The following is a 27,769-nucleotide window of genomic DNA, read 5'->3' on the forward strand; positions in this document are numbered from 1 at the left end:
CAGGGTGAACAACACTAACAAGATAAATAGGTTGAAATAGTTAAGTCAGTTACATGTGAGATTAAACTTTGTTCATACTACGCATGTGCTCATGCATTTTCATGCCTAATGGGTAGTGGCAGGATGGAGCCACAACGTAACTCTTTAATCAACCCCAGACCTCCAGTTTAGACTGGTGGAAAATGGAGGTAAAAAAAAAGAGGAAAATAATATCTTGCTTGCCAGGGCTTTTTTCAGGAACCCAGCAGTTTCTCGTGACCGCAGAGTATTTACTCTGCTAAGTGAGTTGGTAAGGAACCTTAATCAAGTCTGAATGAGTGACAACACAAAAGTGAAGCCTTATGGTAGTTAATTGCTTAAGTTTTTACCCCCATCAGCCTCTTATCAACCGATGTTAGTGACAGTGTTTGGGAAGCTACTCTGAAAATATAGTTTACCAAGCTAACAATTTATTTTCACTGAAAATGGTTAAGCTAAAAAAAAAATGCATATGTCAATCTGAAATGTCATAGACTATAAATGCAAGAACAGATAATTTTGGGGTCATATGTTAACATTTGACCCCAAAGTCATATTTAGCCTATTAAACACAAGTGAGAGAATTACGCAGGTCTGATGCAGAAAAAGAAAGGAAATGATTGCCTATTTCACCCATATTTTATTTTTGCAAAAAGAGTAGTAGAGTGTACTTCCAGTAGTTATCTACACCACTACATGGCAAAAAAAGTAATTAACTAGTGAAAACACTACCCAGATTTGAATTTAGTTAAACTACCACCAAGCTAATGCAAAATGTAGTTAAATTACAAGTTGAACTACTTGTAGTTCACTACTTCTTTACACTGGTTAGTGAGATACACGACCTGGTCCCAGATCTGCTTGTGCTCTTGTCAACTCCATTGGTAATTGTCAAGCCAAACACGGCATGACACTAATGGGTGACAAGAAGTTAACCTGATAGTACAGACTGGCACTAACATAACACAGGGATGAAGAACAAACAGATAGATACAGGTTGATGAGTCAGTCGTCTGTGATCCAGAAGGTACAGTAGGGAGCAGTCTACGGACTTCTGTTCACGTTTGACTTTTACATTCAAGTCAAAAACACAGCTTTAACAATGACAACATAGAGATTTTGTCTAAACAAGCACAGACTTCCAAAGTAAATGAATAGCTCAGTAAAAAAAATGTTTTTGTCTGTGCCACTTGAAATTACCTGTGCGGCTGTGCCTCGGCAGTAAAGCGAGAAGCGACATTTCTGGAGGGCGTGATTTTACGCGCTTGCCTGATGCTGTTGCGCACAGGAGGTAGTAGGCTGCACGATGCATTTCACATTCGTTGAAGTTGAGAAGGGTTCAGCACTGCGTCGGATCTTGACTTGTCAATATTTGGAGTCAATTTTGCTGCCAGAGAAAAGCTGCAAGCTACAGGTTGGTGACCTAAACAAATAAACTACATTTGACAAAGTTCCCTGACCCGAAAGGAGCTGTAAATTGGTGGTATGATATTTTACAATCATTTGTATGAGTTTTATAACAAATAATAACAACATTATGAGAGCCTATGAGAGCCGATAAGATCAATATTTGATTGAAAACGAGATTAAGTGAATAGTCTTGTTTATCCTTACTTTTACTTGTCTACATTTTAGTCAATGAAGCACCTGGATAATACAGTTGGTGATGCGAATCGAGTCACCTGACGAATCGTCCGTTATTAGACCCTTCAGTTCTAGCCTACTGACTATTTTATCTTATAAAATACGTGTTATATGTTAACTATTGTCATAAATTGAGAAAGGTATTTATGCTTATTTTTATCAAGGGAACAGAAATTCGCGTAACGTTTTAGGTCAAGATATCTGGACACTCGACGTCCACAAGACGGATCACAGCTCGAGAGATCTTTCTCACAACTCACCTGTGTCTCAGACAGTACAGTATTCGAGCTGAGAAACTCTGTGATACGTCTATCATACACACACGATTCGACATGAAGCAGATGCACAAACACAATGCTTGTTAGAAGGAACATTCATTATTGTTTTTTTTGTTGTTGACACAAACCACGGGCAGAGAATGGAATTTGTCTTCTCTCTCTCTCTCTCATGCTCTCTCATGCTCTCTCTCGGTTATTTATCCTCTTTATCTCTCTTTACACTTTATACATCCTGTTGCTCAGATTCTTAGCATCTGTCCCTTCTCTCCCAAGGAACTGGACTGACAGGATATATGGTAGGATGTAGCCTAATTATATATGGTAGGATGTAGGAAACTAACTGAGGGATGTGGGGGTTGGGGTTAGTTGCCTTGGACAGAGGCACACAAGTTTATAATTGATACCTAAGACCACACCACAACAAGACCTGCAGACCATTTTGAACAGGTATGATTTAAAGAGAGAACAGGGAGTCCTTTAAAGAGACGGGCCCCTCTGTAACATTTGCCCCCCAAGTCAATCTCTGTTTGAATGACATGGATTCTGACACATTAATGTTGAACAATAACACACGTAACATATTATTTGCTCACACATTCAAACTAAGAGCTTGATTAACAGTGTCCTGATATGGTGGGGGGAGACATTGTGTAACAGGAAGAAGACCGTTTAATATACACTGTTGTTTTCAACTGTTTTACTTTTGTGTGATTTCCTGGCGTTATCGGCATCGCAATAAAAACTGTTTGGACAAATTCTGTGTAGGACACCTATGCAGCAATCTCAATTAGCCAACATCCGTAAGAGTAATGTCATGTCTTATACTTAAGATTGCAAGTATTATTTTCCCAGACACTCACCATCGTTGGCACCAAATGGAATAGTTTCTGCATGTATTCAGCAAACTCTATATCCATGTCATCATGTGAGTTCGACCCACTTTGGGTGTAATTAACATAGCTCTTTGATTACTTCAACAATTGGCTTTTTATGAGGAGTCTTTCCCTGTGAGTAACCAGCAGAAATGTGGTGGTAACCAGAGAGAACTGCTTCATTATTTTTAGAAAAGGAGGAATTTGCCGTTTTTAGAACAGAGGGAGGATGGAAGAAAAATGCATTTGCTGTTTTTTTCAATCCCAACATTGAACCCACCACATGATTCTGCCACATTCTGACCACAGTCTCATTCCTCTGACATTCTTCTTATTGGGGAAGGTTGGGTCTGTGTACAATCATTGGAGCAGAGCCAAACGGTTTCCAGGACTTCTGGAGATGGACAAGTCTTTCCCAGGCTGGGAATACATCGTCAATAGCAACTTATTCCCCATATAGTGCACTACTTTTGGAATAGTGCCATTTGGGACATAACCTGGTACAGGCTCAGGCCATAATTAGGGACATTGACCCATAGGTTGTAAATGATTCATTATCATTATCACACTGTTGTTTCTGTTTCCATTTCCTCCTTGCTTGGCTGGTTCTAGAGTGTCACTTTTCCCACCATGAACAGCAGCAATGGAAGATTTAAAAGGAGTTGGGTTATGCCCTCCTGTCTCTTTCCCCCTTCTTTCTCTCTTCTCTCTCTCTCTCTCTCTCTCTCTCTCTCTCTCTCTCTCTCTCTCTCTCTCTCTCTCTCTCTTTCTCTTTCTCTTTCTAATGAATTTGGTCCCATTCATTCATTGTGTCCAGAAACATGTGCATTCTACTCCATCTCCACTCCACCATTCCTCAAACTCCCTCTCTCCCAACAAAATTCTGTTTGGGGTCTAGAACCATTTATCTCAACAGTCCTAAAGTGCTTACACATGTAGATGTTACTCAAAAACAAAGACAAATAAATCTTACAGCATCCATGAAACAAAGGCAACAGGCTGTAGGGTCGCCAGGGGCTCTGGGAAAATAAACACAGTTGATACTATTAACACCCAGGGCCTGGGGTTGGATGGATGCTCGCTCTACTGGCTACCAGCATCTGATGCTGGGAAAATATGTTTACATGCATATTTGTTTTGGATAATGACTGACTGCTGATTGTGCACATCAAGCAAACTTGATTTATTTATTCTTTGGCCGAATTCCCACTGCAAAATCATCCAAATGAAACATAGCCTGTTGCCAAAAGCAACTTTGCTTCAGAAGAGGATGCTAGTGACGTTTCCTGCCTTCTTATCTCCATGACTACCTTTTACTAGATATATGAGATTATATATATTCCCCTTTTCTATTGATTTTCATCCGTTTATCTTCTAATTTAAAGCACATATTTGTTGTTATCTTTACTAGACTGACTTCTACACCATGTCATACTCAGGCCTTTCCTTTTCTTTGTTCATGAAGACAGCATAGGTCTACCACACAGAGCGAAGAAGGCCTTGGCACAGTGACGTCATTTTATTTGCTGTCAGATTTGGCCTTTTGTTTTAGTACACACCAGAGGTGGTGCGGGAGGGACGTAGTTCTAAGGCTTTCAGCTGCATCTTGCGTTGTTCCCTACGGGGTATAAACAGCCAGCTGGGGGCCCAAAGCTAAACACAGCCAAGCACGTACCCTCTCATTCATTTTGCTTTTATTGTTCCTCAAAGGGCAGGTAAAAGATTACAGGCTCAGTTTTTCTGTGTTAATGTCAGCAAGGGATTTTTTAATTTACTACCCTATGAGCAGGTGGAGTCCGTGTTTGTCATTCAATTCAGATAAGAATGAAGATTAGGTAAAGTCTTCACTTGTCTTGAGTTGATAGTATCATCATCGCCCAGTCTGTGTTTCCCAGTGCAATTGTGTCTCTTTTCAACACATTGATTCAAGTGATCTCCCAAGGACATTGGCAAAGGGATGTTGGACTTGGTCGATGTTCAAGTATCCAAAACGAGATGTTTTGCAACCTGTGTCTCAAAACATCCCGTTTGGAATGCATATCAACTTGATGAGAGCAACCACTGTTCATTTTGGTTTGTGTGTGCGTGCAGGCAGCTAACAGTGCTTTCTGATCCGGCAGGAAGTCAGTCACTTCACATTGGGTCTCTTTGTACTGGGATAAAAGAGAGAGGGAGCAGTCATCTGACCGATGGCTGTAAGGGACAAGCCTTTCCTTTTTTTCTGACAGAATTTATGGCCCCAACCATGAACATTTTACTATAGCTACAGGAGCTTTTAATGTGTTTATAGCAACTTTAATAGCCCATCAATATCATTCTCTGTGAGAGCTGTGTTGTGTGACCCAAAAATGTCTAACAAAATGTGAACTGTTCTGGGCAGGAACATGTTTAAACATAGGCTAATTTATTTATCTGTTATTTTACCAGTTAAGTTGACTGAGAACACATTCTCATTTGCAGCAACAACCTGGGGAATAGTTACAAGGGAGATGAATGAGCCAATTGTAAACTGGGGATTATTAGGTGACCATGATGGTTTTTTGAGGGCCAGATTGGGAATTTAGCCAGGACACTGGGGTTAACACCCCTACTCCTACAATAAGTGCCATGGGATCTTTAATGACCTCAGAGAGTCAAGTCACCCGTTTAACGTCCCATCCAAAAGACAGCACCATACCCAGGGAAGCATCCACAATCACTGCCCTGGGGTATTGGGATATTTTTTTAGACCAGAGGAAAGAGTGCCTCCTACTGGCCCTCCAACACCACTTCCAGCAGCATCTGGTCTTCCATCCAGGAACTGACCAGGACCAACCCTGCTTAGCTTCAGTAACAAGCCAGCAGTGGTATGCAGGGTGGTATGCTGCTAGCTAATCTGGTTTCATGATAAATACATATACAAGTAAAGTGGGGTAACTATTAAATTACAGCTGACAGTGTGATCACGCTCTCTGTAGCCCATGTGAGTAAGACCTTTAAACAGGTTAACATTCACTTGACCCAGTCATTCGCTGACCCAGTCTGTAATACCTACATGTTTCAAGAAGAACAACGTAGTCCCTGTGCCCAGGAAAGCCAAGGTAAATTATTATTGCCTCTTAACATTCACTTCTGTAGCCATGAAGTGCTTTGAAAGGATGGTCATGGCTCACACCAACACCATCATCCCAGACACTCTGTATCCACTCCAATTCGCATACCGCCCCAACAGATCCACATATTACGCTATCTCTATTGTACTCCACACTGCCCTCTCCCACCTGGACAAGAGGAACACCTGTGTGAGAATGCTGTTCATTGAATACAGCTCAGCGTTCAACACCATAATGCCTTCCAAGCTCATCACTAAGCTAAGGACCCTGAGGTTGAACACCTCCCTCTGCAACTGGATCCTGGACTTCCTGACGGGCCGCCCCAGGTGGTTAGAGTAGGCAACCACTCATCTGCCACAATGACCCTCAACACAGGGGCCCCTCAGGGGTACGTGCTTAGTCCCCTCCTGTACTCCCTGTTCACCCACGACTGCGTGGCCCCGCACAACTCCAACACCATCATTAAGTTTGCTGACGACATGACGGTGGTAGGCCTAATCATCGCCGACAACGATATAGTTAGAGGGTCAGAGACCTGGTAGTGTGGTGCCAGGACAACTACCTCTCCCTCAACATCAGTAAGACAAAGGAGCTCATCATGGACTATGGAAAACGGAGGGCTGAGCACGCCCCCATTCACATTAACAGGGCTGTAGTGGAGCGGGTCGAGAGCTTCAAGTACCTTTGTGTCCACATCACTAAGGATCTATCATGGTCCACACACCAACACAGTCGTAAAGAGGGCACAACAACGCTTCTTCCCTCTCAAAAGGCTGAAAAGATTTGGCATGGGCCCTCAGATCCTCAAAAAGTTCTACAGCTGCACCATTGAGAGCATCTTGACTGGCTGCATCACAGCTTGTTATGGCTACTGCTTGGCATCCATATGCAAGACGCTACAGAGGGTAATGCGTATGACCCAGTACATCACTGGGTCCGAGCTCCCTGCCATCCATGTGGTGTCAGAGGAAGGCCCTATGAATGGTCAAAGACTCCAGCCACCCAAGTCATAGACTCTTCTCTCTGCTACCACATGGCAAGCAGTAGCAATTCACGAAGTCTGGAACCAACAGGACCCTGAACAGCTTCTAACACCAAGTCATAAGACTTCTAAATAATTAAACAAATAGCTATGCAGACTATCTACATTGACCTGTTTTCCACAAACTTTTTTGGACTCATCACATACAGCACAGTCAAAAGTTTGGATACCTACTCATTCCAGGGTTTTTATTTATTTTTACTATTGTTCTACACCATCTCAATTGGGTTGAGGTCGGGTGATTGTGGAGGCCAGTTCATCTGATGCAGCACTCCATCACTCTCCTTGGTCAAATATCCCTTACACAGCCTGGAGGTGTGTTTTGGGTCATTGTCCTAATGATAGTCCCACTATGTGCAAACCAGATGGGATGGCATATTGCAGTGTCACCAGCAAAGCACTCCCACCTCCTCCTCCATGCTTCACGGTGGGAAACACACATGCAGAGATCATCCGTTCACCTACTCTGCATCTCACAAAGACATGGCAGTTGGAACCAAAAATCTTAAATTTGGACTCATCAGACCAAAGGACAGATTTCCACCAGTCTAATTAATGTCCATTGCTCGCAGTGGTGGAAAAAGTACCCAATTGTCATATTTGAGTAAAAGTAAAGATACCTTAAAATAAAATGACTCAAGTAGAAGTGAAAGTCACCCAGTAAAATACTACTTGAGTAAAAGTTGAAAAGTATTTGGTTTTAAATATACATAAGCATCAAAAGTAAATGTAATCGCTAAAATATACTTAAGTATCAAAAGGAAAAGGAAAAGTATAAATAATTTAGAATTCCTTATATTATGCAACCCAGACAGCATGATTTTCTTGTTTTTTAAATTTACGGATAGCCAGGGGCACACTTCATCAGTCAGACATAATTTACAAACGAAGCATTTGTATATAGTGAGTCTGCCAGATCAGAGGCAGTGGGGTTAACCAGGGATGTTCTCTTGATACGTGCGTGAATTAGACAATTTTTGTGTCCTGCTAAGCATTCACAATGTAACGAGTACTTTTGGGTGTCAGGGAAAATTTAAGGAGTAAAAAGTACATTATTTTCTTTAGGAATGTAGTGGAATAAAAGTTATAAAAAAATAAAAAAATAAATATAAATAGTAAAGTACAGATACCCACAAGAACTACTTAAGTAGTACTTTAAAGTATTTTTATTTAAGTACTGTACACCACTGATTGCTCGTATTTCTTGGCCCAAGCAAGTCTTCTTCTTATTGGTTTCCTTTAGTAGTGTTTTTGTTGTTGTTGCAGCAATTCGACCATGAAGACCTGATTCACATAGTTCATGTAGAGATGTGTCTGTTTCTTTAACTCTGTGAATCATTTATTTGGGCTGCAATTTCTGGTAACACTAATGAACTTATCCTCTTCAGCAGAGGTAACTCTGGGTCTTCCTTTCCTGTGGCGGTCCTCATGATAGTGCCTGATGGTTTTGGCGTCTGCACTTGAAGAAACTTTCAAAGTGAAATATTCCGCATTGACTGACCTTCATGTCTTAAAGTAATGATGGACTGTCGTCTTTGCTTATTTGAGCTGTTCTTTACATAATATGGACTTGGTCTTTTACCAAATAGGGCTATCTTCTGTATACCACCCCTACCTTGTCACGATTGGCTCAAGCGCATTAAGAAGGAAAGACATTCCACAATTTAACTTTTAACAAGGCATACCTGTTAATTGAAATGCATTCCAGGTGACTACCTCGTGAAGCTGGTTGAGAGAATGCCAAGATAATAATGAAAAGTCATTGAATTAGTAGGTGTGTCCAAGCTTTTGACTGGTACTGTATTAATTTAGGGTTGGATCAGAATCACTGGTATAATCACTGGCCAGAACGGAGAATTAAGTAAAACCACAAGTCCAAATTCCTATCTCTATCGATGGCTAATTTAGGAAAGCGCCGATTCTTGGTAGCTAGCTAGCCACCAGAGGACAACAACACAACAAGATGCAATTTTTTCCTGTCAAGAATGACATTTGACTTGTGATGTGATTGGTCTGAACTCATTCTGCACATACTGAGACAAAGGGGCGCTGTTTTGTTAAAGCGGATCCTTTCTCCGGTGTGAATGGCAGGAAATGTATGAAACACAGAAAGATTATTTATCGAAAGATACATTTTAAATTATATTTTTTTCTTGGTCAATTTTTTGGGGAAGCCTGGCCTCCCCTTGGCATCCATTAATACATGCCACTGGTGTAGAGGGAGAGATCAGAATGCAACTGAGTGAGCGAGACATGGAGGTGAAAGGGAGTTTAATAATAAGTCATGTTTGATGCATGGCTTGGTTTCTTTATTGTTTTACCCCACAAATACACATGTACAAACGGAACACTAAAGTCAAAGTAAATGAATGTTGTCTTCAAGACGAAAGTTTTACCCAATAGTTTTACAGTATTTGAAAAAATATATACAGTGGGGCAAAAAAGTATTTAGTCAGCCACCAATTGTGCAAGTTCTTCCACTTAAAAAGGCGAGAGAGGCCTGTAATTTTCATCATAGGTACACAGATGACAGACAAAATGAGAAAAAAAATCCAGAAAATCACATTGAGCGATTTTTAATGAATTTATTTGCAAATTATGGTGGAAAATAAGTATTTGGTCAATAACAAAAGTTTCTCTCAATACTTTGTTATATACCCTTTGTTGGCAATGACAGAGGTCAAACATTTTCTGTAAGTCTTCACAAGGTTTTCACACACTGTTGCTGGTATTTTGGCCCATTCCTCCATGCAGATCTCCTCTAGAGCAGTGATGTTTTGGGGCTGCTGCTGGGCAACACGGACTTTCAACTCCCTCCTAAGATGTTCTATTGGGTTGAGATCTGGAGACTGGCTAGGCCACTCCAGGACCTTGAAATGCTTCTTATGAAGCCACTCCTTCGTTGCCCGGGCGGTGTGTTTGGGATCATTGTCATGCTGAAAGACCCAGCCACGTTTCATCTTCAATGCCCTTGCTGATGGAAGGAGGTTTTCACTCAAAATCTCACGATACATGGCCCCATTCATTCTTTCCTTTACACTGATCAGTCGTCCTGGTCCCTTTGCAGAAAAACAGCCCCAAAGCATGATGTTTCCACCCTCATGCTTCACAGTAGGTATGGTGTTCTTTGGATGCAACTCAGCATTCTTTGTCCTCCAAACACGACGAGTTGAGTTTTTACCAAAAAGTTATATTTTGGTTTCATCTGACCATATGACATTCTCCCAATCTTCTTCTGGATCATACAAATGCTCTCTAGCAAACTTCAGACGGGCCTGGACATGTACTGGCTTAAGCAGGGGGACACGTCTGGCACTGCAGGATTTGAGTCCTTGGCGGCGTAGTGTGTTACTGATGGTAGGCTTTGTTACTTTGGTCCCAGCTCTCTGCAGGTCATTCACTAGGTCCCCCCGTGTGGTTCTGGGATTTTTGCTCACCGTTCTTGTGATCATTTTGACCCCACGGGGTGAGATCTTGCGTGGAGCCCCAGATCGAGGGAGATTATCAGTGGTCTTGTATGTCTTCCATTTCCTAATAATTGCTCCCACAGTTGATTTCTTCAAACCAAGCTGCTTACCTATTGCAGATTCAGTCTTCCCAGTTTGGTGCAGGTCTACAATTTTGTTTCTGGTGTCCTTTGACAGCTCTTTGGTCTTGGCCATAGTGGAGTTTGGAGTGTGAATGTTTGAGGTTGTGGACATGTGTCTTTTATACTGATAACAAGTTCAAACATGTGCCATTAATACAGGTAATGAGTGGAGGACAGTGGAGCCTCTTAAAGAAGAAGTTACAGGTCTTTGAGAGCCAGAAATCTTGCTTGTTTGTAGGTGACCAAATACTTATTTTCCACCATAATTTGCAAATAAATTCATAAAAAATCCTACAATGTGATTTTCTGGATTTTACAGGCCTCTCTCATCTTTTTAAGTGGGAGAACTTGCACAATTGGTGGCTGACTAAATACTTTTTTGCCCCACTGTATCTGGTTAAAGATCAAATTTTGACGTCCGTTTGAGTGCTCAAGTACTCGATACTCATGCCCATCCCTATAAAATAATATTGTTCCTTGAGTTTTGTTGAGTTTAGAGTGACGAAAAATATCTAGCTAACAGCTAACTGCTCTCTCAAGTCTCATCATTGAGACCAGCAACAGTACGGATGTAGCGCGAAAAGCGCAGGGAGCGTGGGACAGACAGAGATGAGCAGCTAATGCATACTAACAAAGAAAGTTATTGTTATTTTTATTTCTTCGGGCAGAGCCTTAAATTTGGCAAAAGCATTCTGGCCTGTGTAGGGCTGGGCCTGAACGTTGCATGTATGGGTAGGACTCAGGCATTAAATTCATGCTTGTACAGGGCTCTAATTTGAATGTCAGTGGAAAGCGCAATACATCACCCAGCACATGTCAACAAGCACAACCAGCTGATGAGTCTTTTTTTGAATCCTAGGAAGAAACTGGTAATGTTATCATAGGCTGCCTACACACTACTGTAGGATTGTTCCATTTCATACAAAGACTCCTTTCTCTTTTCTCTTGCTCCTAGGTGTCATGGGGTTTCATCATGGAACATTCTGGGTTGTAAAGCATAGGGTACACTAGACTCCTCTGCTGGGAAAATAAACACACCGGGTGCATCCCAAATGGAACCCTAATCCCTTTACAGTACACTACTTTTGACCAGAGCCCCATTGGTCCTGCAGTAGAACTCACATGGCTCATGCGGTTATAACTGGCTCCGCACTCTGAAAAAATGTCAGGTTAGAAAGAAAACAATTTCAGGGAACCTTGAAGGGACAGAGAGTGGCCTGGTCTGGTGTTGGGCCATGTTGGAGACAAAGAGGGAGAGTATGTTTTGCTGTCTGGCTCACAGTACAAAGCCTTCAGAGTTGATGACTCCGATTAATCTTTCACCAGCGTGGACAATATATCACTGAAGAATATCCACGTGTCCGCTGTGGCTGGAGGTGCGAAATGCAGAGTTATAACAGAAGTGTGCTAGGAGAGAAAAACACGTGTCCCACTGATGGATTTCTGTTTGACTTAACCACTCACTGGGAGCAGGACGCAGAGACACAGATACATTTATATATACTGAACAAAAATATATACGCAACATGCAACCATTTCCAAGATTTTACTGAGTTACAGTTCATATAAGGAAATCAGTACATTTAAATAAACTCATTAGGTCACAATCTATGCATTTCAACTGACTGTGCAGGGGTGCAGCCATGGATGGGCATGGGAGGGCATAGGCCCACCCACTTGGCAGACAGGCCCACTAACTAATAGGGATGTAAACAAATTTGTGCACAAAATATGAGAGAAATAAGCTTTTTGTGGATACATAACATTTCTGGGATCTTTTATTTCAGCTCATATAAAAGATGTTGCGTTTATATTTCTGTTCAGTGAAGGGTAGGTCCAATGCATCTGTGGCTCTGAAAACAATGATGCTAGCCAGCTACTCTGTGTTACGATATGTGTACGTGTGTGTACGTGTATTTGTATGTGCCCATCCTGCTGTTTATTCTTTTACTCCTTGCTCTATTTTTGAGGCATTCCCTCTAAATCGTTTCTATACCCGGGTCACGTTCATGTGTAACACAACCATCAGTCGTAATGATGAGGAACCACAGAGGGAGTGTATCCATGCCGACGTGGCTCATTCAGGGTCAGTCATCTCCTCTACAGCTGGAAAGGACATGCTGTTTGGGAATAGCTCTTTGTTGTTCAGTAGCTCTTACTATAACAGAACGGTCTGGACATTGCATAAATTAGCTGAAATTGAGTTTAAACCAAGATATAAATATTGTCCGTGGGTGGGTAGACGCAATAGATAAAATTTATCCAACAGAAAGGGAGTGGTTTGTATTTTGATTATGGTCAGACATATACATTTTTATGGTTAACATTTGTATCACTTTCAAAAGATAGAAAGGAATGTCATAATGCTTATACTTGTCGACACAACAGGTGGAGTACAAATAACGTATTTGCAGATGTCGTGCTGTGTGGGGACTATGCCCGGAAGGAAGGCCATTGTTGTATCAGTGCAGTGGTTTTAGGGATGGATGAACTAGAATAGCTAGAAGCCTAACCTCTTGAGAGACATTAGCAGGGGAAGTCAAGCTGATTTCCACCGCTCTCACAATAAACGGACATGAAACAGATATGGAGTTTGATGGACTTGTCTGTTTTGTGTTCCGTCCAAGTGTCTTTGACCTTGTAAAGCCTCAAAGCTCTTTAGGCTGATGCAGCCTAGCTGATGGGGGAGGAGGATATAGCTGAATGTTCCCATTACAAATGCTCTGCTGCTATGACATTTTGTGGAGGTTAGCCAAGTTTTCAGTTGCTTGATTATAAACAAAAGAGACAAATAGGGTGGATAAAACAGAAGTTGTTCTTTCGCCAGGTCTTCTGTCTTGTGTGCTTGCCATCATGTATAAATGATGGCAATAATGGTAAATAAAGTCTGAGGCTAGCCATTTGAATGGCACGTACACCCCACTGCTGAGCCGACTCCTTAATTGACCAGACGCAAATAACTTATGGGTTCTAGTACATTTAACTCAATACCTGTAAAAGAACAACCGCAACTGTGGAATGGAATTCCTTTCATGAGCAATGGTTGATTTCCCCCCTGTTTAATATCAAGCCAACCCTGTGTGTGCAAAATGCATTTCCAAGAAATGAGGTCTGCTTCATTAGGAACTCCATGTCTGCGTGCCAAATGGGACCCAATTCCCTATAAAGTGCACTACATTTGGCCAGAGCCCTTTGGGTCCTGGTCAAAAGTAGTGCATTATACAGGTATTGGGAATAGGGTGCCATTTGGGATTCAGTCCGGTTCTTGGGTTCAATCACCACTAGGACATGGAGCCTGTGAGGCTGTGACTTCAGCTCTGTCTGCTGAGTGGGAGCTGCTAAACCCTTCACCCCAGAGCTTTCCCTTCCATTCACTCCCCCTTTAAAACCTACCGCCTGAATCTCCGCTGCACATCATTGAACCCACAATCCTTCTCCGCGCTCCTTGCTTTTTGACGTTCTGAAAGCATTTCAAGGGTGTTCTTTCCCTTGAAAAGAGGGAAAATATAATAAACAAAATGTCTCCCAAGAGAAACATTTATGTGTCTGCCTTTAGAGTCTCTGTCAATGCCATGTTCCTGACATTGTTTTCTTGAGCCTGTGTTACCTGAACTCTTGAGACTTTTCTCCACTCATGTAATTCCAACCTTTATCCCCCCACTTTTGCTACTCTACACTATGTATGCTTCCCAAATGGCACCCTATTCCCTATATAGTGCACTACTTTTGATCAGGGCCCATATGGTTCTGGTCAAAGTAGTGTACTATGTAGGAAATAGGGTGCCATTTGAGACACATGTGTACCCTTTTGGACCCTATTTGCCCTTCCCGTTCCATAGGAAAGCTACTGGGGTACATGTATCTGACCTCATGTCACATACTCTAGCAGCTCCCTACAGACTTAAGAAGCAGCCGGAGGGTGTTATGATTGTCTCAGTATAGTAGAGCTGTCAGGCTTATTTCCATCCCGTCCTCCCTATTCACCACACGAGATGTCAATCACCTGATTAGAACATGTAATCAGGAATGTTTCCCAGGGTGAATCAGGGGCCTTGGCAGCCTGGGTGCCAGATCTGTTTTATGTTCTCTTGCCAACTTCTTATGGAATTGTAATGCAAAACCTTGTTTGGCTTGACAATAAAAATGGAGTGTTCAAAATCACAGATCTGGGACCAGGCTAGGACCTTGGAGGTCCATGGTGTCTAAACAGCAATAAGTTAAGCAGATCTGTTAGTATGCCGCTGACAGAATGTGCAAGGGCAGTGTGTGCAATATGTATTATGTATTTGGTTGTACGAGACGTGTACAACATGTATGACATGGGTAACGTGCAATGTATGTTCTACAGTGAATTCAGAAAGTATTCAGGCCTCTTGACTTTTTCCACATTTTGTTACAGCCTTATTCTAAAATGGAATAAATGGTTTTTTCCCCCCTCATAATTCTGCACACAATAAACCATAATGACAAAGCAAAAACAGTATTTTAGAAAACGTTGCACATTTGTAAAAAACAAACAACTGAACAATTACTTAAGTATTCAGACCATTTACTCAGTACTTAGTTGAAGCACCTTTGGCAGTGATTACAGCCTCAAGTCTTCTTGGGTATGACACCACAAGCTTGGCACACCTGAATTTGGGGAGTTTCTCCCATTCTTCTCTGCAGATTCTCTCAAGCTCTGTCAATGTAGATGGGGAGCGTCGCTGCACAGCTATTTTCAGGTCTCTCCAGAGATGTTAGATCGGGTTCAAGTCCGGGCTCTGGCTGGGCCACTCAAGGTCATTCCGAGACTTGTCCCGAAGCCACTCCTGCATTGTCTTGGCTGTGTGCTTAGGGTCATTGTCCTGTTGGAAGGTGAACCTTCACCCCAGGCTGAGGTCCTGAGCGCTCTGGAGCAGGTTTTCATCAAGGATCTCTCTGTACTTTGCTCCGTTCATCTTTCCCTCGATCCTGAATAATCTCATAGTCCCTGCCACTGAAAAACATCCCCAAAGCTTGATGTTGCCAGCCCCATGCTTCACCGTAGGGAATGTGCCAGGTTTCCTCCAGATGTGATGTTTGGCATTCAGGCCAAAGTGTTCAATCTTGTTTCATCAGACTAGAGAATCTTGTTTCTCATGGTCTGAGAGTCCTTTAGGTGCCTTTTGGCAAACTCCAAGCGGGTTGTCATGTGCCTATTAGTGAGGAGTGGCTTCCTTCTGGCCACTCTACCATAAAGGCCTAATTGGTGGAGTGCTGCAGAGGTGGTTGTCCTTCTGGAAGGTTCTCCCATCTCCACAGAGGAACACTGGAGCTCTGTCAGAGTGACCATTGGGTTCTTGTTCACCTCCCTGACCAAGGCCCTTCTCCCCCAAATGCTCAGTTTGGCCAGGCGGCCAGCTCTAAGAAGAGTTTTGGTGGTTCCAAACTTCTTCCATTTAAGAATGATGGAGGCCACTGTGATCTTGGGGACCTTAAATGCTGCAGACAGTTTTTGGTACCCTTCCCCAGATCTGTGCCTCAACATAATCCTGTCTCGGAGCTCTACGGACAATTCCTTTGACCTCATTGCTTGATTTTTGCTCTGACATGCACTGTAAATTGTTGGACCTTATATAGACAGGTGTGTGCCTTTCCCGAATTATGTCCAATCAATTGAATTTACCACAGGTGGATTCAAATGAAGTTGTAGAAAGATCTCAAGGATGATCAATGGAAACAGGATGCACCTGAACTCAATTTCGAGTCTCATAGCAAAGGGTCTGAATACTTATGCAAATAAGGTATTTCTGTTTTTAAATGTTTTAATACATTTGCAAACATTTATAAACAACTGTTTCCATTATGGGCTTGATGAGGAACAATTTGTAATTAATACATTTTAGAATAAGGCTGTAATGTAAACATTTGGAAAAAGTCAAGGGGTCTGAATACTTTCCGAATGCCCTGTATGTTGTGTGTGTTTTGTACAGTGTCAATTTTGTATACAGCAGCAGACAATTTCCCCCTCTGGGGCATCAAAAGTCATCCTATCCTACCGTTGACTGGTTGCCTTGGATACTTACTTGTAGGTACATACATTTTTTTTGTTGCATGGGAATCTCTCTCTCTCCTCTCTCTCACTCCTCTCTCACTCTCTCTCTCTCTCTCTCTCTCTCTCTCTTTCTTTCTCTCGCTCTCTCAATTTCAATTTAAGGGCGTTATTGGCATGGAAAACCTATGTTAACATTGCCAAAGCAAGTGAACTAGATAATAAACAAAAGTGAAATAAACAATAAAAATGAACAGTAAACATTACACTCAAAAAAGTTCCAAAAGAAAAAAGAAATTACAAATGTCATATTACGTGCAAATAGTTAAAGTACAAAAGGGAAAATAAATAAACATAAATATGGGTTGTTTTTACAATTGCGTTTGTTCCTCACTGGTTGCCCTTTTCTTCTGGCAACAGGTCACTAATCTTGCTGCTGTGATTGCATACTGTGGTATTTCGCCCAAGAGACATGGGAGTTCATCAGAATTGGGTTTGTTTTGAATTCTTTGTGGATTTTGTTTTGGTGTTAATCTGAGGGAAATGTGAATCTCTAATATGGTCATACATTTGGCAGGATGTTAGGAAGTGCAGCTCAGTTTCCACCTCATTTTGTGGGCAGTGTGCACTGTTTTCTCTGTTTTCTCAAGAGCCAGGTCCCCCTACTGTGGCCTTTCTTAATAGCAAGGCTATGCTCACTGACTCTGTACATAGTCAAAGCTTTCCTTAAGTTTGGTTCAGTCACAGTGATCATGCCACTGTGACTGTTTAGGGCCAAATAGCATTCTAGTTTGCTCTGTTTTTTTGTAAATTCTTTCCAATGTGTCAAGTAATTATCTTTTTGTTTTCTCATGATTTGGTCTAATTGTCTAATTGTGTTGCTGTCCTGGGGCTCTGCGGGGTCTGTTTGTATTTGTGAACAGAGTCCCAGGACCAGCTTGCTTAGGGGACTCTTCTCCAGGTTCATCTCTCTGTAGGAGATGTCTCCCTGGCTTTGTTATGGAAGGTTTGGGAATCGCTTCCTTTAAGGTGGTTGTAGAATTTACCTGCTCTTTTCTGGATATTGATAGTTAGCGGGTATCGGCTTAATTCTGCTCTGCATGCATTATTTGGTGTTCTACGTTGTACACAGGGGATATTTTTTTCAGAATTCTGCATGCAAAGTCTCAATTTGGTGTTTGTCCCATTTTGTGAATTTTTGGTTGGTGTGCGGAGCCCAGACCTCACAACCATAAAAGGCAATGCGTTCTATAACTGATTCAAGTATTTTTAGCCAGATCCTAATTGGTATGTCGAATATTATGTTTATTTTAAAGGCATAGAAGGCCCTTCTTGCCTTGTCTCTCAGCTCGTTCACAGGTTTGTGGAAGTTACCTGTGGCGCTGATGTTTAGGCCGAGTTATGTACAGTTTGTTGTGTACTGTAGGGCAACGGTGCCGTAGATGGAATTTGTATTGGTGTTCTTGAGAACTGGACCTTAGGAACACCATTATTTTTGTCTTACGGAGATTTACTGTCAGGTCTGACAGAATCTGTGCAGAAGATCTAGATGCTGCTGTAGGCCCTCCTTGGTTGGGGACAGAAGCACCAGATTATTAGCAAACATGATGTGGATGCTACACTACAGGACTGTTTTGCTAGCACAGACTGGAATATGTTCTATTATTTATCCAACGACATTGAGGAATACATCACCTCAGTCATCGGCTTTATCAATAAGTGCATTGATGACGTCGCCCCACGGTGACTGTACGTACATATCCCAACCAGAAGCCATGGATTACAGGCAAAATCCGCATTGAGCTAAAGGCTAGAGCTGCCGCTTTCAAGGAGCGGGAGACTAATCTGGACACTTATAAGAAATTACACTGTGCCCTCAGACGAACCATCAAACAAGCAAAGCGTCAATACAGGATTAAGATTGAATCCTACTACACCGGCTCTGACGCTCACCAGATGTGGCAGGGCTTGAAAACTATTACGGACTACAAAGGGAAACCCAGACGCAAGCTGCCCAGTGACGCAAGCCTACCAGACGAGCTAAATGCCTTTTATGCTCGCTTCGAGGCAAGTAACACTGAAGCATGCACGAGAGCACCAGCTATTCTGGATGACTGTGTGATAATGCTCTCGGTAGCCGATGTAAACAAAACCTTGAAACAGGTCAACATTCACAAAGCCGCTGGGCCAGACGGATTACCAGAATGTGTACTCAGAGCATGCGCGGACCAACTGTCAAGTGTCTTCACTGACATTTTCAACCTCTCCTTGACCGAGTCTGTAATACCTACATGTTTCAAGCTGACCACCATAGTCACTGTGCCCAAGGAAGCCAATGTAACCTGCCTAAATGATTACCGCTCCATGGCACTCATTACAGTAGCCTGAAGTGCTTTGAAAGGCTGGTCATGGCTCACATCAACAGCATCCTCCTAGAAACCCTAGACCCACTCCAATTCACATATCACCCCAACAGATTCACAGATGACACAATCTCAATCGCACTCCACACTGCCCTTTCTCACCTGGACAAAAGGAACACCTATGTGAGAATACTGTTCATTGACTACAGCTCAGCATTCAACACCATAGTGCCCACAAAGCTCATCACTAAGCTAAGGACTCTGGGACTAAACACCTCCCTCTGCAACTGGATCCTGGACTTCCTGATGGGCCGCCCCCAGGTGGTAAGAGTAGGCAACAACATGTCTGCCACGCTGATCCTTAACTCTGGGGCCCCTCAGGGGTGTGTACTTAGTTCCCTCCTGTATTCCCTGTTCACCCACGACTGCATGGCCAAACACGACTCCAACACCATCGTTAAGTTTGCTGACGACACAACAGTGTGATCACTGACAACGATGACGAGATAGCCTATAGGGAGGAGGTCAGAGAACTGGCAGTGTGGTGGCAGGACAACAACCTCTCCCTGAATGTGAGCAAGACTAAGGAGCTGATCGTAGACTACAGGAAAAGGAGGGCCAAACAGGCCCCCATTAACATCGATGGGGCTGTAGTGGAGTGGGTCGAGAGTTTCAAGTTCCTTGGTGTCCACATCACCAACGAACTATCATGGTCTGAACATAACAAGACAGTCGTGACGAGGGCACGACAAAACCTTTTCCCCCTCAGGAGACTGAAAAGATTTGGCATGGGTCCCCAGATCCTCAAAAAGTTCTACAGCTGCACCATCGAGAGCATCCTGACTGGTTGCATCACCGCGTGGTCTGGCAACTGCTCGGCATCTGACCGTAAGGCGCTACAGAGGGTAGTGCGAAAGGCCCAGTACATCACTGGGGCCAAGCATCCTGCCATCCAGGACCTATATAATAGGCGGTGTCAGAGGAAAGCCCATAAAATTGTCAGAGACTCCAGTCACCCAAGTTATAGACTGTTTTCTATGCTACTGCATGGCAAGCTGTACCGGAGCGCCAAGTCTAGGATCAAAAGGCTCCTCAACAGCTTCTACCACCGGCTTGGTGGAAAATTCATAAAATTGCCACCGGACAATTTACATTGACCCCCCCCCCCACCCCCCCAGCTCCCCTCCCTTCCCTTGTGTACACTGCTGCTACTCGCTGTTTCTTTGTTACCTATGCATAGTCACTTCGCCCCCACCTACAGGTACAGATTACCTCAATTAGCATGTACCCCCGCACACTGACTCGTTACCGGTTCCTCCTGTATATAGCCTTGTTATTGTTATTGTTATTGTGTTACTTTTTATTTTAGTCTACTTGGTAAATATTTTCTTCTTCTTGAACTGCACTGTTGGTTAAGGGCTTGTAAGTAAGCATAAAGTCTACACTTGTTGTATTCGGAGCATTTTACAAATAAAGTTTGATTTGATTTAAAACAGTAGACATTTGACTTCAGATTCTAGTAGGGTGAGGCAGGGTGCTGCAGACTGTTCTCGTGCCCTCACCAATTCATTGATGTATATGTTGAAGAGGGTGGGGCTTAAGCTGCATCCCTGTCTCACCCCACGGTCCTGTAGAAAGAAATTTGTGTTTTTTGCCAATTTTAACCGCACACTGGTTGTTTTTTTACATGGATTTTATAATGTTGTATGTTTTTCCCCCAATACCACTCTCCATCAATTTGTAAAGCAGGCTCTCATGCCAAATTGAGTCAAAAGCTTTTTTGAAATCAACAAAGCATGAGAAGACTTTGCCTTTGTTTTGGTTGGTTTGTTTGTCAATTAGGGTGTGCAGGGTGAATGCGTGGTCTGTCGTATGGTAATTTGGTAAAATGCCAATTTGATATCTGCTCAATACATTGTTTTCACTGAGGAAATGTATGAGCCTGCTATTAATGATAATCCCAAGGATTTTCCCAAGGTTGTTGTGACGCATATCCCATGGTAGTTATTGGGGTCAAATTTGTCTCCAGTTTTGTGGATTGGGGTGATCAGTCATTGGTTCTAAATATTGGGGAATACGCCAGAGCTGAGGATGATGTTAAAGAGTTTAGGTATAGCCCATTGGAATTTGTGGTCTGTATATTTTATTATTTCATTGCTGATACCATCAACACCACAGGCCTTTTGGGGTTTGTATTTTGTCCTGTAGTTCATTCAATGTAATTGGAGAATCCAGTGGGTTCTGGTAGTGTTTAATAGTTGATTCTAAGATTTGTATTTGATCATGTATATGTTTTTGCTGTTTGTTCTTTGTTATAGGGCCAAAAGGATTTGAGAAGTGGTTTACCCATACATCTCTGTTTTGGATAGCTAACTCTTCGTGTTGTCCTTTGTTTAGTGTTTTCCAATTTTCCCAGACGTGGTTAAAGTCTATGGATTTTTCAATTACATTGAGCTGATTTCTGACATGCTGTTCCTTCTTTTTCCGTTGTGTACTTCTGTATTGTTTTAGTGATCCACCATAGTGAAGGCGTAGGCTCAGGTTTTCTGGGTCTCTGTGTTTTTGGTTGGAAAGGGTTCTCAATTTCTTTCTTAGGTTTTTCTTTCTTAGGTTTTGATTTGATAGGGAAGCTGAGAGCTGAAATATATTGTTTAGGTTTTTTACTTCCAAGTTTACACCTTCACTATTGCAGTGGAACATTTTGACCAGGAAGTTGTCTAAAAGGGTTACAATTTGTTGTTGCCTAATTGTTTTTTGGTAGGTTTCCACACTACTTTCCTTCCATCTATAGCATTTCTTAATATTGTTCAGTTCCTTTGGCTTTGATGCCTCATGATTGAATATTGCTCTGTTCAAGTAGACTGTGATTTTGCTGTGATCTGATAGGGGTGTAGGTGGGCTGACTGTGAATGCTATGAGAGACTCTGGGTTGAGGTCAGTGATAAAGTCGTCTACAGTACTACTGCCAAGAGATGAGCTGTAAGTGTAACTACCATAGGAGTCCCCTCGAAGCCTACCATTGACTATTACATACCCAGTGTGCGAAAGAGCTGCAGGAGTTGTGACCGGTTTTTGTTGGTTATGTTGTCGTAGTTGTGCCTAGGGGGAATATGTGGGAGGGAAGGCTGTCACCTCCAGGTATGTGTTTGTCCCCCTGTGTGCTGAGGATGTCAGGTTCTTGTCCAGTTCTGGAATGTAGGTCACCACAGACTAGTACATGTCCCTGGGCATGGAAATGATTACTTTCCCCCTACAGAATGGAGAAGCTGTATGGGGATGGGGATTCTAGTGGGGGTAGCACACAGGAGTAAATTTTTCTCAGTTTCTAGCCAAATGTAAAATATTCCTGTTTTAATGAATTTAATAGAGTGAATTCGGCCTGCTCTATACCAAATTAGCATGATTCTTGTAGGATGACAATGTCTGTATTAATGATTTCTCTCTCTCCTCACTCTCTCACGCCCCTCACTGCCCCTCCCCCTCGTCCCTCACGTTCACAGCGCTCTCCTCCTTCCCCTCTTCCTTTGCTCAGCAAACGTTCACTCACTGTGGTTGTGATGTTTCCTTTCAGGAGGTGAATCAGGGATAAGACAACATGAGTGACCGTTTTGACTGTGGCGAGTGCAAGGAGTCCCTGTACGGACGCAAATACATCCAAGTGGAGGACGTTCCCCACTGCATCCCTTGCTATGACCGCCTGTATGCCAACACATGTCAGGAGTGCAAGGAGCTCATCGCACACAATGCACGGGTAAGCATAAACTGTATGATCTGTCTTTGTGTGTGTGGGTGTAAATGTGTTTAGCATATGTTGTGTGTATGAATGTGTTTACATGTGGCAAGTGGATGCTTTCTGTCTACAGTTGTTTGAATGTGTGCTCACTTATGAGGTTTTACTTCTGTGTACGTACACAAGTGTGTGCGTGTGTGTATGTGTGCATTTGTCCTTGTCCATCTGTTCGATTATAATGGCTTCTAAAGAGCTGGAGTTCTTGGAAAACACAACTTTACTGTTCTTTTGGCTAATACCAAGACATCTGAAAATCCCCTTTGAGCTGCTCCAGGCCGACATTAAGGCCTTTTGGTTAGAGTCAAATGAAAACACAGGGCTGAAGGGAACACCCTTAGACGCCACAGGGCACGGGTGACCCCTGAGTTATGGACTCTCTCAGAGGGACTGGCAGTAAATACATCTCCTGTTAGCTTTGGCCCTCCTCCTCCTCCACACAATACTTACAGCACTCCTCCCTCTCTGTCCAATTCCCTTTTACTAACACTGTGAAAATCCACCAACGTGTCAAATAAAATGGATTATTATTGTTTTCACCCCGAACATAAAGCGAGACATTAATCATGTGATGTGTGTTAACAGTGTTTGCTTGCACTACAGTTGATCTGGAATATAAGAGGTGGATTATGAAGAAATCTCTTTGTGGACACTGTTTCAATATTTACTCAAATGGTTTATATTGAAGTTAGAGTTATTCACTAAAACCTCCTTGTTAACAGATCTAATCTAGCTCATTGTCATATAAACATAAATGATGAATGTGAACAAGAGAAGGCTGGTGGATGGAGATATAGAAGGACGGGCTCATCGTAATGGCTGGCATGGAAGGAACGGAAAGGAAAGGTGTCAAACACATCAAACACATGGTTTCCATTTCCACTCCAGCTATTACAATGAGCCCGTCATTCGATATCTCGGCCCACCAGCTACCATTAACATGAATGGTCTTTCAATCCAAATATTTCGGACTCTGACCTGCCTTTCCTGGGTCCATCCCTCTCACTCCTCCTCTCCCTCTCCAGGAGCTGTTCTATGAGGACAGACATTACCATGAACACTGTTTCCGTTGTTTCCGCTGTGATCGCTCCCTGGCAGACGAGCCCTTCACCAGCCAGGAGGAGGCGCTGCTGTGCAACGACTGCTACTGCAATGAGTTCTCCTCCAAGTGTGTGGCCTGCGACAAGACCGTTATGCCAGGTACACAAACCTGATACTGTTTACCATGATTAGTAGGAGGTACTAATCGAAACTCTCAAAAACGTGCAGGGATACATGACAACACCAGTGGAGGCGGCTGAGGGGAGCAAATGGAATGGCGTCAAATCATGTGTTTGAAATATTTGACAACATTCCAGTACCATTACCACGAGCCCGTCCTCCTGTTCACAACACCCTTTGACATTATTGAGCTGAGTCGAGCTGAGCTGTGCCGCGCTAGGCTGGTTACACATCCATCATAGTTGCTGTGGCATAAAAGTGCATTAAAAAGCCTAACTGGTGATGCTTTGGCCTGTGGTTACTCAAGTCCTGTTCTCACACCTACAGACGTAGGATCATAATTTGATCACACTGTTGCAAGAGAACTTTTCCGCAATGCAGGATATTAAAACTTGTAGTGTATTTGAGGTTTAAAAAGGCTTCTAAAGTTTGTCATTTAGTTTCCTGCTGTAGCAAACTGGCTCAAATGAAGATCCTATATCTGTATCAATGCCAGGTGTGTAATACCTGGGAAACCTCTCTCATGGTTATTACAGAGTAAGCAGCACTGCTTCAGTCAGTGTCACTAAAGGGTAAACGTAAGGGTTCTCACATCCAGTCGTGGACGGCATAGGCGGTGTCCCAAATGGCACCATATTCCCTATGTAGTGCACTACCTTCAGGGCCCTGGTCAAAAGTAGTGCACTACGTAGGGAATTGTTTGCCATTTGGGACATTTCCATAGAAAGGCGAATGCATTTTTGTTGTTGAGCAGCTAGGGTGTGACACAGCTTAGATGTGACATTGCAATTGTCTGCTCGCTCGACTGAAAGTGCCTCACTGTTGAATTCTGTCCCCAGGGTCTTTGTGACTGCATGGCAGCATTACGCTATCAGCGGGGGTGGGCGTCAAGATGACTGCAAATTACATAGGGTTTAATCTGGACAGGGTGGGGTGTTATTTCTCCACAGTTTCTGCAGAACTGAGCAGTCGTTTTGTTAGGTTTCTGTAGTGGAACGCAGTGAAACACTACACTGTGCCCTCGCCCTTTTAAAAAATTCAGGCGGTTACACGTTCCACTGGCCGACCTCCCCACGTGCGCATTTCAGGTCCCAAAGCTTGTAAAACAAGAGCAATGATTAAGAGTTCTGATGTTCATTTTCATAGGCATGGCTCGCTGTTTTATTTTGGCTACTTTTATTACCTACATGGAGGAAGTGTGTATTTGTGGAAGACCGAACTGCACATGCTTAAAGTCAGAGGTTCCAATAACAGTCACCCATAAACCATAATTCTGAAATACCTCCTTTCATAAAGCCATTCGGCCCTGACTTGATGTAACACCACACAAGTGTTCTTGATCGTAAAATACTGTAATATTATTTATACTTTATGAGATGACTGGGAGGTATATTGAGTCTGTGTACAAACCGGTTCAGTTATTACTGAATCATCCTGTTTTGGCAATAGCAGTAGTGTGAGCACTTGGAGATTATGCAATGCTGAGGTTGGACAATCTAACCCAGAACTAAAGTGGCTGACATGGCACACAAACTTGGGATGACTACTCAGATGATGACTCTTGCAGACAGACTGAATTATACAAAACCTGTCTGTGTCTCTTTCTCTTTGTCTCTATTGCTCTCTCTCTCTCTCTTCTTTCTCTCTCTCTCCTCCCTATCTATCCCCCCTCTCCCTCCTCCCTCTGTCAGGCTCAAAGAAGTTGGAGTATGAGGGCTCTGCATGGCACGAGAACTGCTTTGTGTGCCATGGCTGTGAGAAGCCCATCGGTGCCCAGTCCTTCATCCCAGACAAAGACCACTACTACTGTGTACCGTGCTACGAGGGCAGGTTCGCCCCGCGATGCAGCCACTGCAAAAAGGTGAACCAGGGTCTCCTCAAATCAACTGCTAACCTTCATTATCCTCTCCCTGTCACTGTTAGTGACATGCTCACAGTAGTAGATAGGTTCCTTGTGAAAAAGACTTGCTAGATCAAGTGGGTAAGGTTGATGGGTATGTATCCTCCGTAGGCACTGGCAACAGGGGGTGTGAGCTACAAGGATGAGACGTGGCACAAAGAGTGTTTCGTGTGCACAGGATGCAAGATCCCACTGGCCGGCCAGCCCTTCACCTCCCAGGGAGACACGCCCTACTGTGTCAAGTGCTTCAGCAGCATCTACGCACAGAAGTGTGCCTCCTGTAACTCGCCCATCACAGGTTAGTACATTCTCCATTCGACTAGATAATATGGATTGATTTGAGACACTGTTTTGACCTTTAATGGAACCTTATATAGCCCATAGAGCTCTGTTCAAAAGGAGTGCACTATAGAGGTAATATAATGCCATTTGGGATGCACTCAATGTCTTCACCATTATGTCACTTTGTACCAACCCAGGCAAATGCCAGAGCACAGACGTACTGTAAATATACTAGTAAGGCTTGCGGCTATGTTTAGAATGCCAATGTTCCAATTAAACACAGGGACTTCTGAGACCTGGCAGATCCTCAGCAGGGCTATTATTGTAGCCAACCATAGAATAACCAACAGAACTTAATGTTCAGAATGTAATTTCTTTGTGTTATGTAATGTCTCTCTTTACTGCCCAGCTGTCAGCCCAGGTGAGAGTCAAAGGTCTCTTTGCAGATGTAGACTATGTCCCAAATGGTACCCTATACACTTTATAGTGAACTACTTTTGACAAGGGCCCATAGGGCTATATAGGAAATAAGATGCCATTAGAAATGCAACCGTATTCTATTATAGATGCTAACGAGTGTGTTTTATTTCCCTCCAGGGTTTGGCGAGGGGAAGTATATTTCTTTCCAGGATCGTCAATGGCACCAGCCCTGCTTCAAGTGCTCCCGCTGCTCCGTCTCTCTGGTTGGGGCTGGCTTCTTCCCCGACCGTGACCAGATCCTGTGTGGAGACTGCAACAACGACCAAGAAGACCAATGAGAATCACTGTCTTCGTCCTTCAACTGCACCTGACCAATCACAAATGTACAGTAATAGCTAACAAGTTTGTAACACAGTGGTGTCCACTTCCAGGTTTGTTAACATCTACAGTACAGTACAGAGAGCATCTAAACCTCAACATATTAAAGCAAACACTACATTTTATACTACATCACCTTAAATATATTTATATTTTTAAAATTAAATCAGCATTGCATGTATTCTGTTGTTAAACTGCCTTTACAACATAAATCACATTGAAATGTATGTTGAAATGTATGTTTTAAGTCAGCAAACAAGTATGATGTAACTAAAGCTTTTCCTCTTGTAATTTGTAATATATTTTTGCACACAAATACATTAAATATTTCTTTTTCTAAGGTATCGTACATATTAATGCACCTGACCTGGGCTCTGCTGAAATATGGTGTTAGTGATGCACATATAGTATGAACTAGGTGCCTTAACAGCTGTATTTTATTGCAGCAATATAAAAAATGATCCAAATGTTGTCAGAGCTCAGCTTGTCAATAATACATTTTTGTATTCTTTTATATAAACCAAGATTGCCTTTCTTGCCTTGTTTTTTTATGCTGTATTGTAACTATTGTGTAGTGTTACTACTCTAAAGAAATAAAGCGTAATTTATTTACTGTAATAATAACGCACTGGATCAGAATACTGCATTTGTAAAGATTAATATATTCTATTTCTCAAAATGGGCCAAAAGAAACCCTTCATAAGGCTTCTTTGCTGTGTGTACTGTCTTCTGATGAGAACAGCCTTCAGACTTCTGCGTACATTACACATGACTTTCCTTACTCAACCCCGGGTGTGAACAGATTTGATCATTTTTACATTGATTGTGCCAGGGTGTTGGTGCCTAGTGGCCACTCCCTGGAATCCAGTG

The 27,769-nt window shown here is 42.7% G+C and overlaps 1 protein-coding gene across 1 annotated transcript; it reads left to right on the plus strand.

The window, feature by feature from the left end:
- Positions 1-1,314: 1,314 nt before the first annotated feature.
- On the plus strand, positions 1,315-27,523 carry LOC115131364 (four and a half LIM domains protein 3-like). Its single transcript, XM_029663034.2, has 6 exons — positions 1,315-1,432; positions 22,483-22,662; positions 23,724-23,898; positions 25,611-25,780; positions 25,931-26,117; positions 26,699-27,523. Exons 2-6 carry the CDS (start codon positions 22,507-22,509, stop codon positions 26,857-26,859), a joined length of 849 nt encoding a protein of 282 aa, XP_029518894.1. The 5' UTR covers positions 1,315-1,432; positions 22,483-22,506; the 3' UTR covers positions 26,860-27,523.
- The last annotated feature ends 246 nt before the right edge of the window (positions 27,524-27,769 follow it).

This window comes from Oncorhynchus nerka, linkage group LG7 (assembly GCF_034236695.1).
Source record: "Oncorhynchus nerka isolate Pitt River linkage group LG7, Oner_Uvic_2.0, whole genome shotgun sequence".
NCBI classification, from domain to species: domain Eukaryota; kingdom Metazoa; phylum Chordata; class Actinopteri; order Salmoniformes; family Salmonidae; genus Oncorhynchus; species Oncorhynchus nerka.

What these genes read in the sequence shown, in the direction of transcription:
- LOC115131364 (XM_029663034.2), top strand. Translation starts at nt 22,507, where the DNA reads ATGAGTGACCGTTTTGACTGTGGCGAGTGCAAGGAGTCCCTGTACGGA. An exon ending in CGACAAGACCGTTATGCCAG is followed by an intron (nt 23,899 to 25,610) that starts GTACACAAACCT and finishes TCCCTCTGTCAG; the next exon opens with GCTCAAAGAAGTTGGAGTAT. An exon ending in GATGCAGCCACTGCAAAAAG is followed by an intron (nt 25,781 to 25,930) that starts GTGAACCAGGGT and finishes TATCCTCCGTAG; the next exon opens with GCACTGGCAACAGGGGGTGT.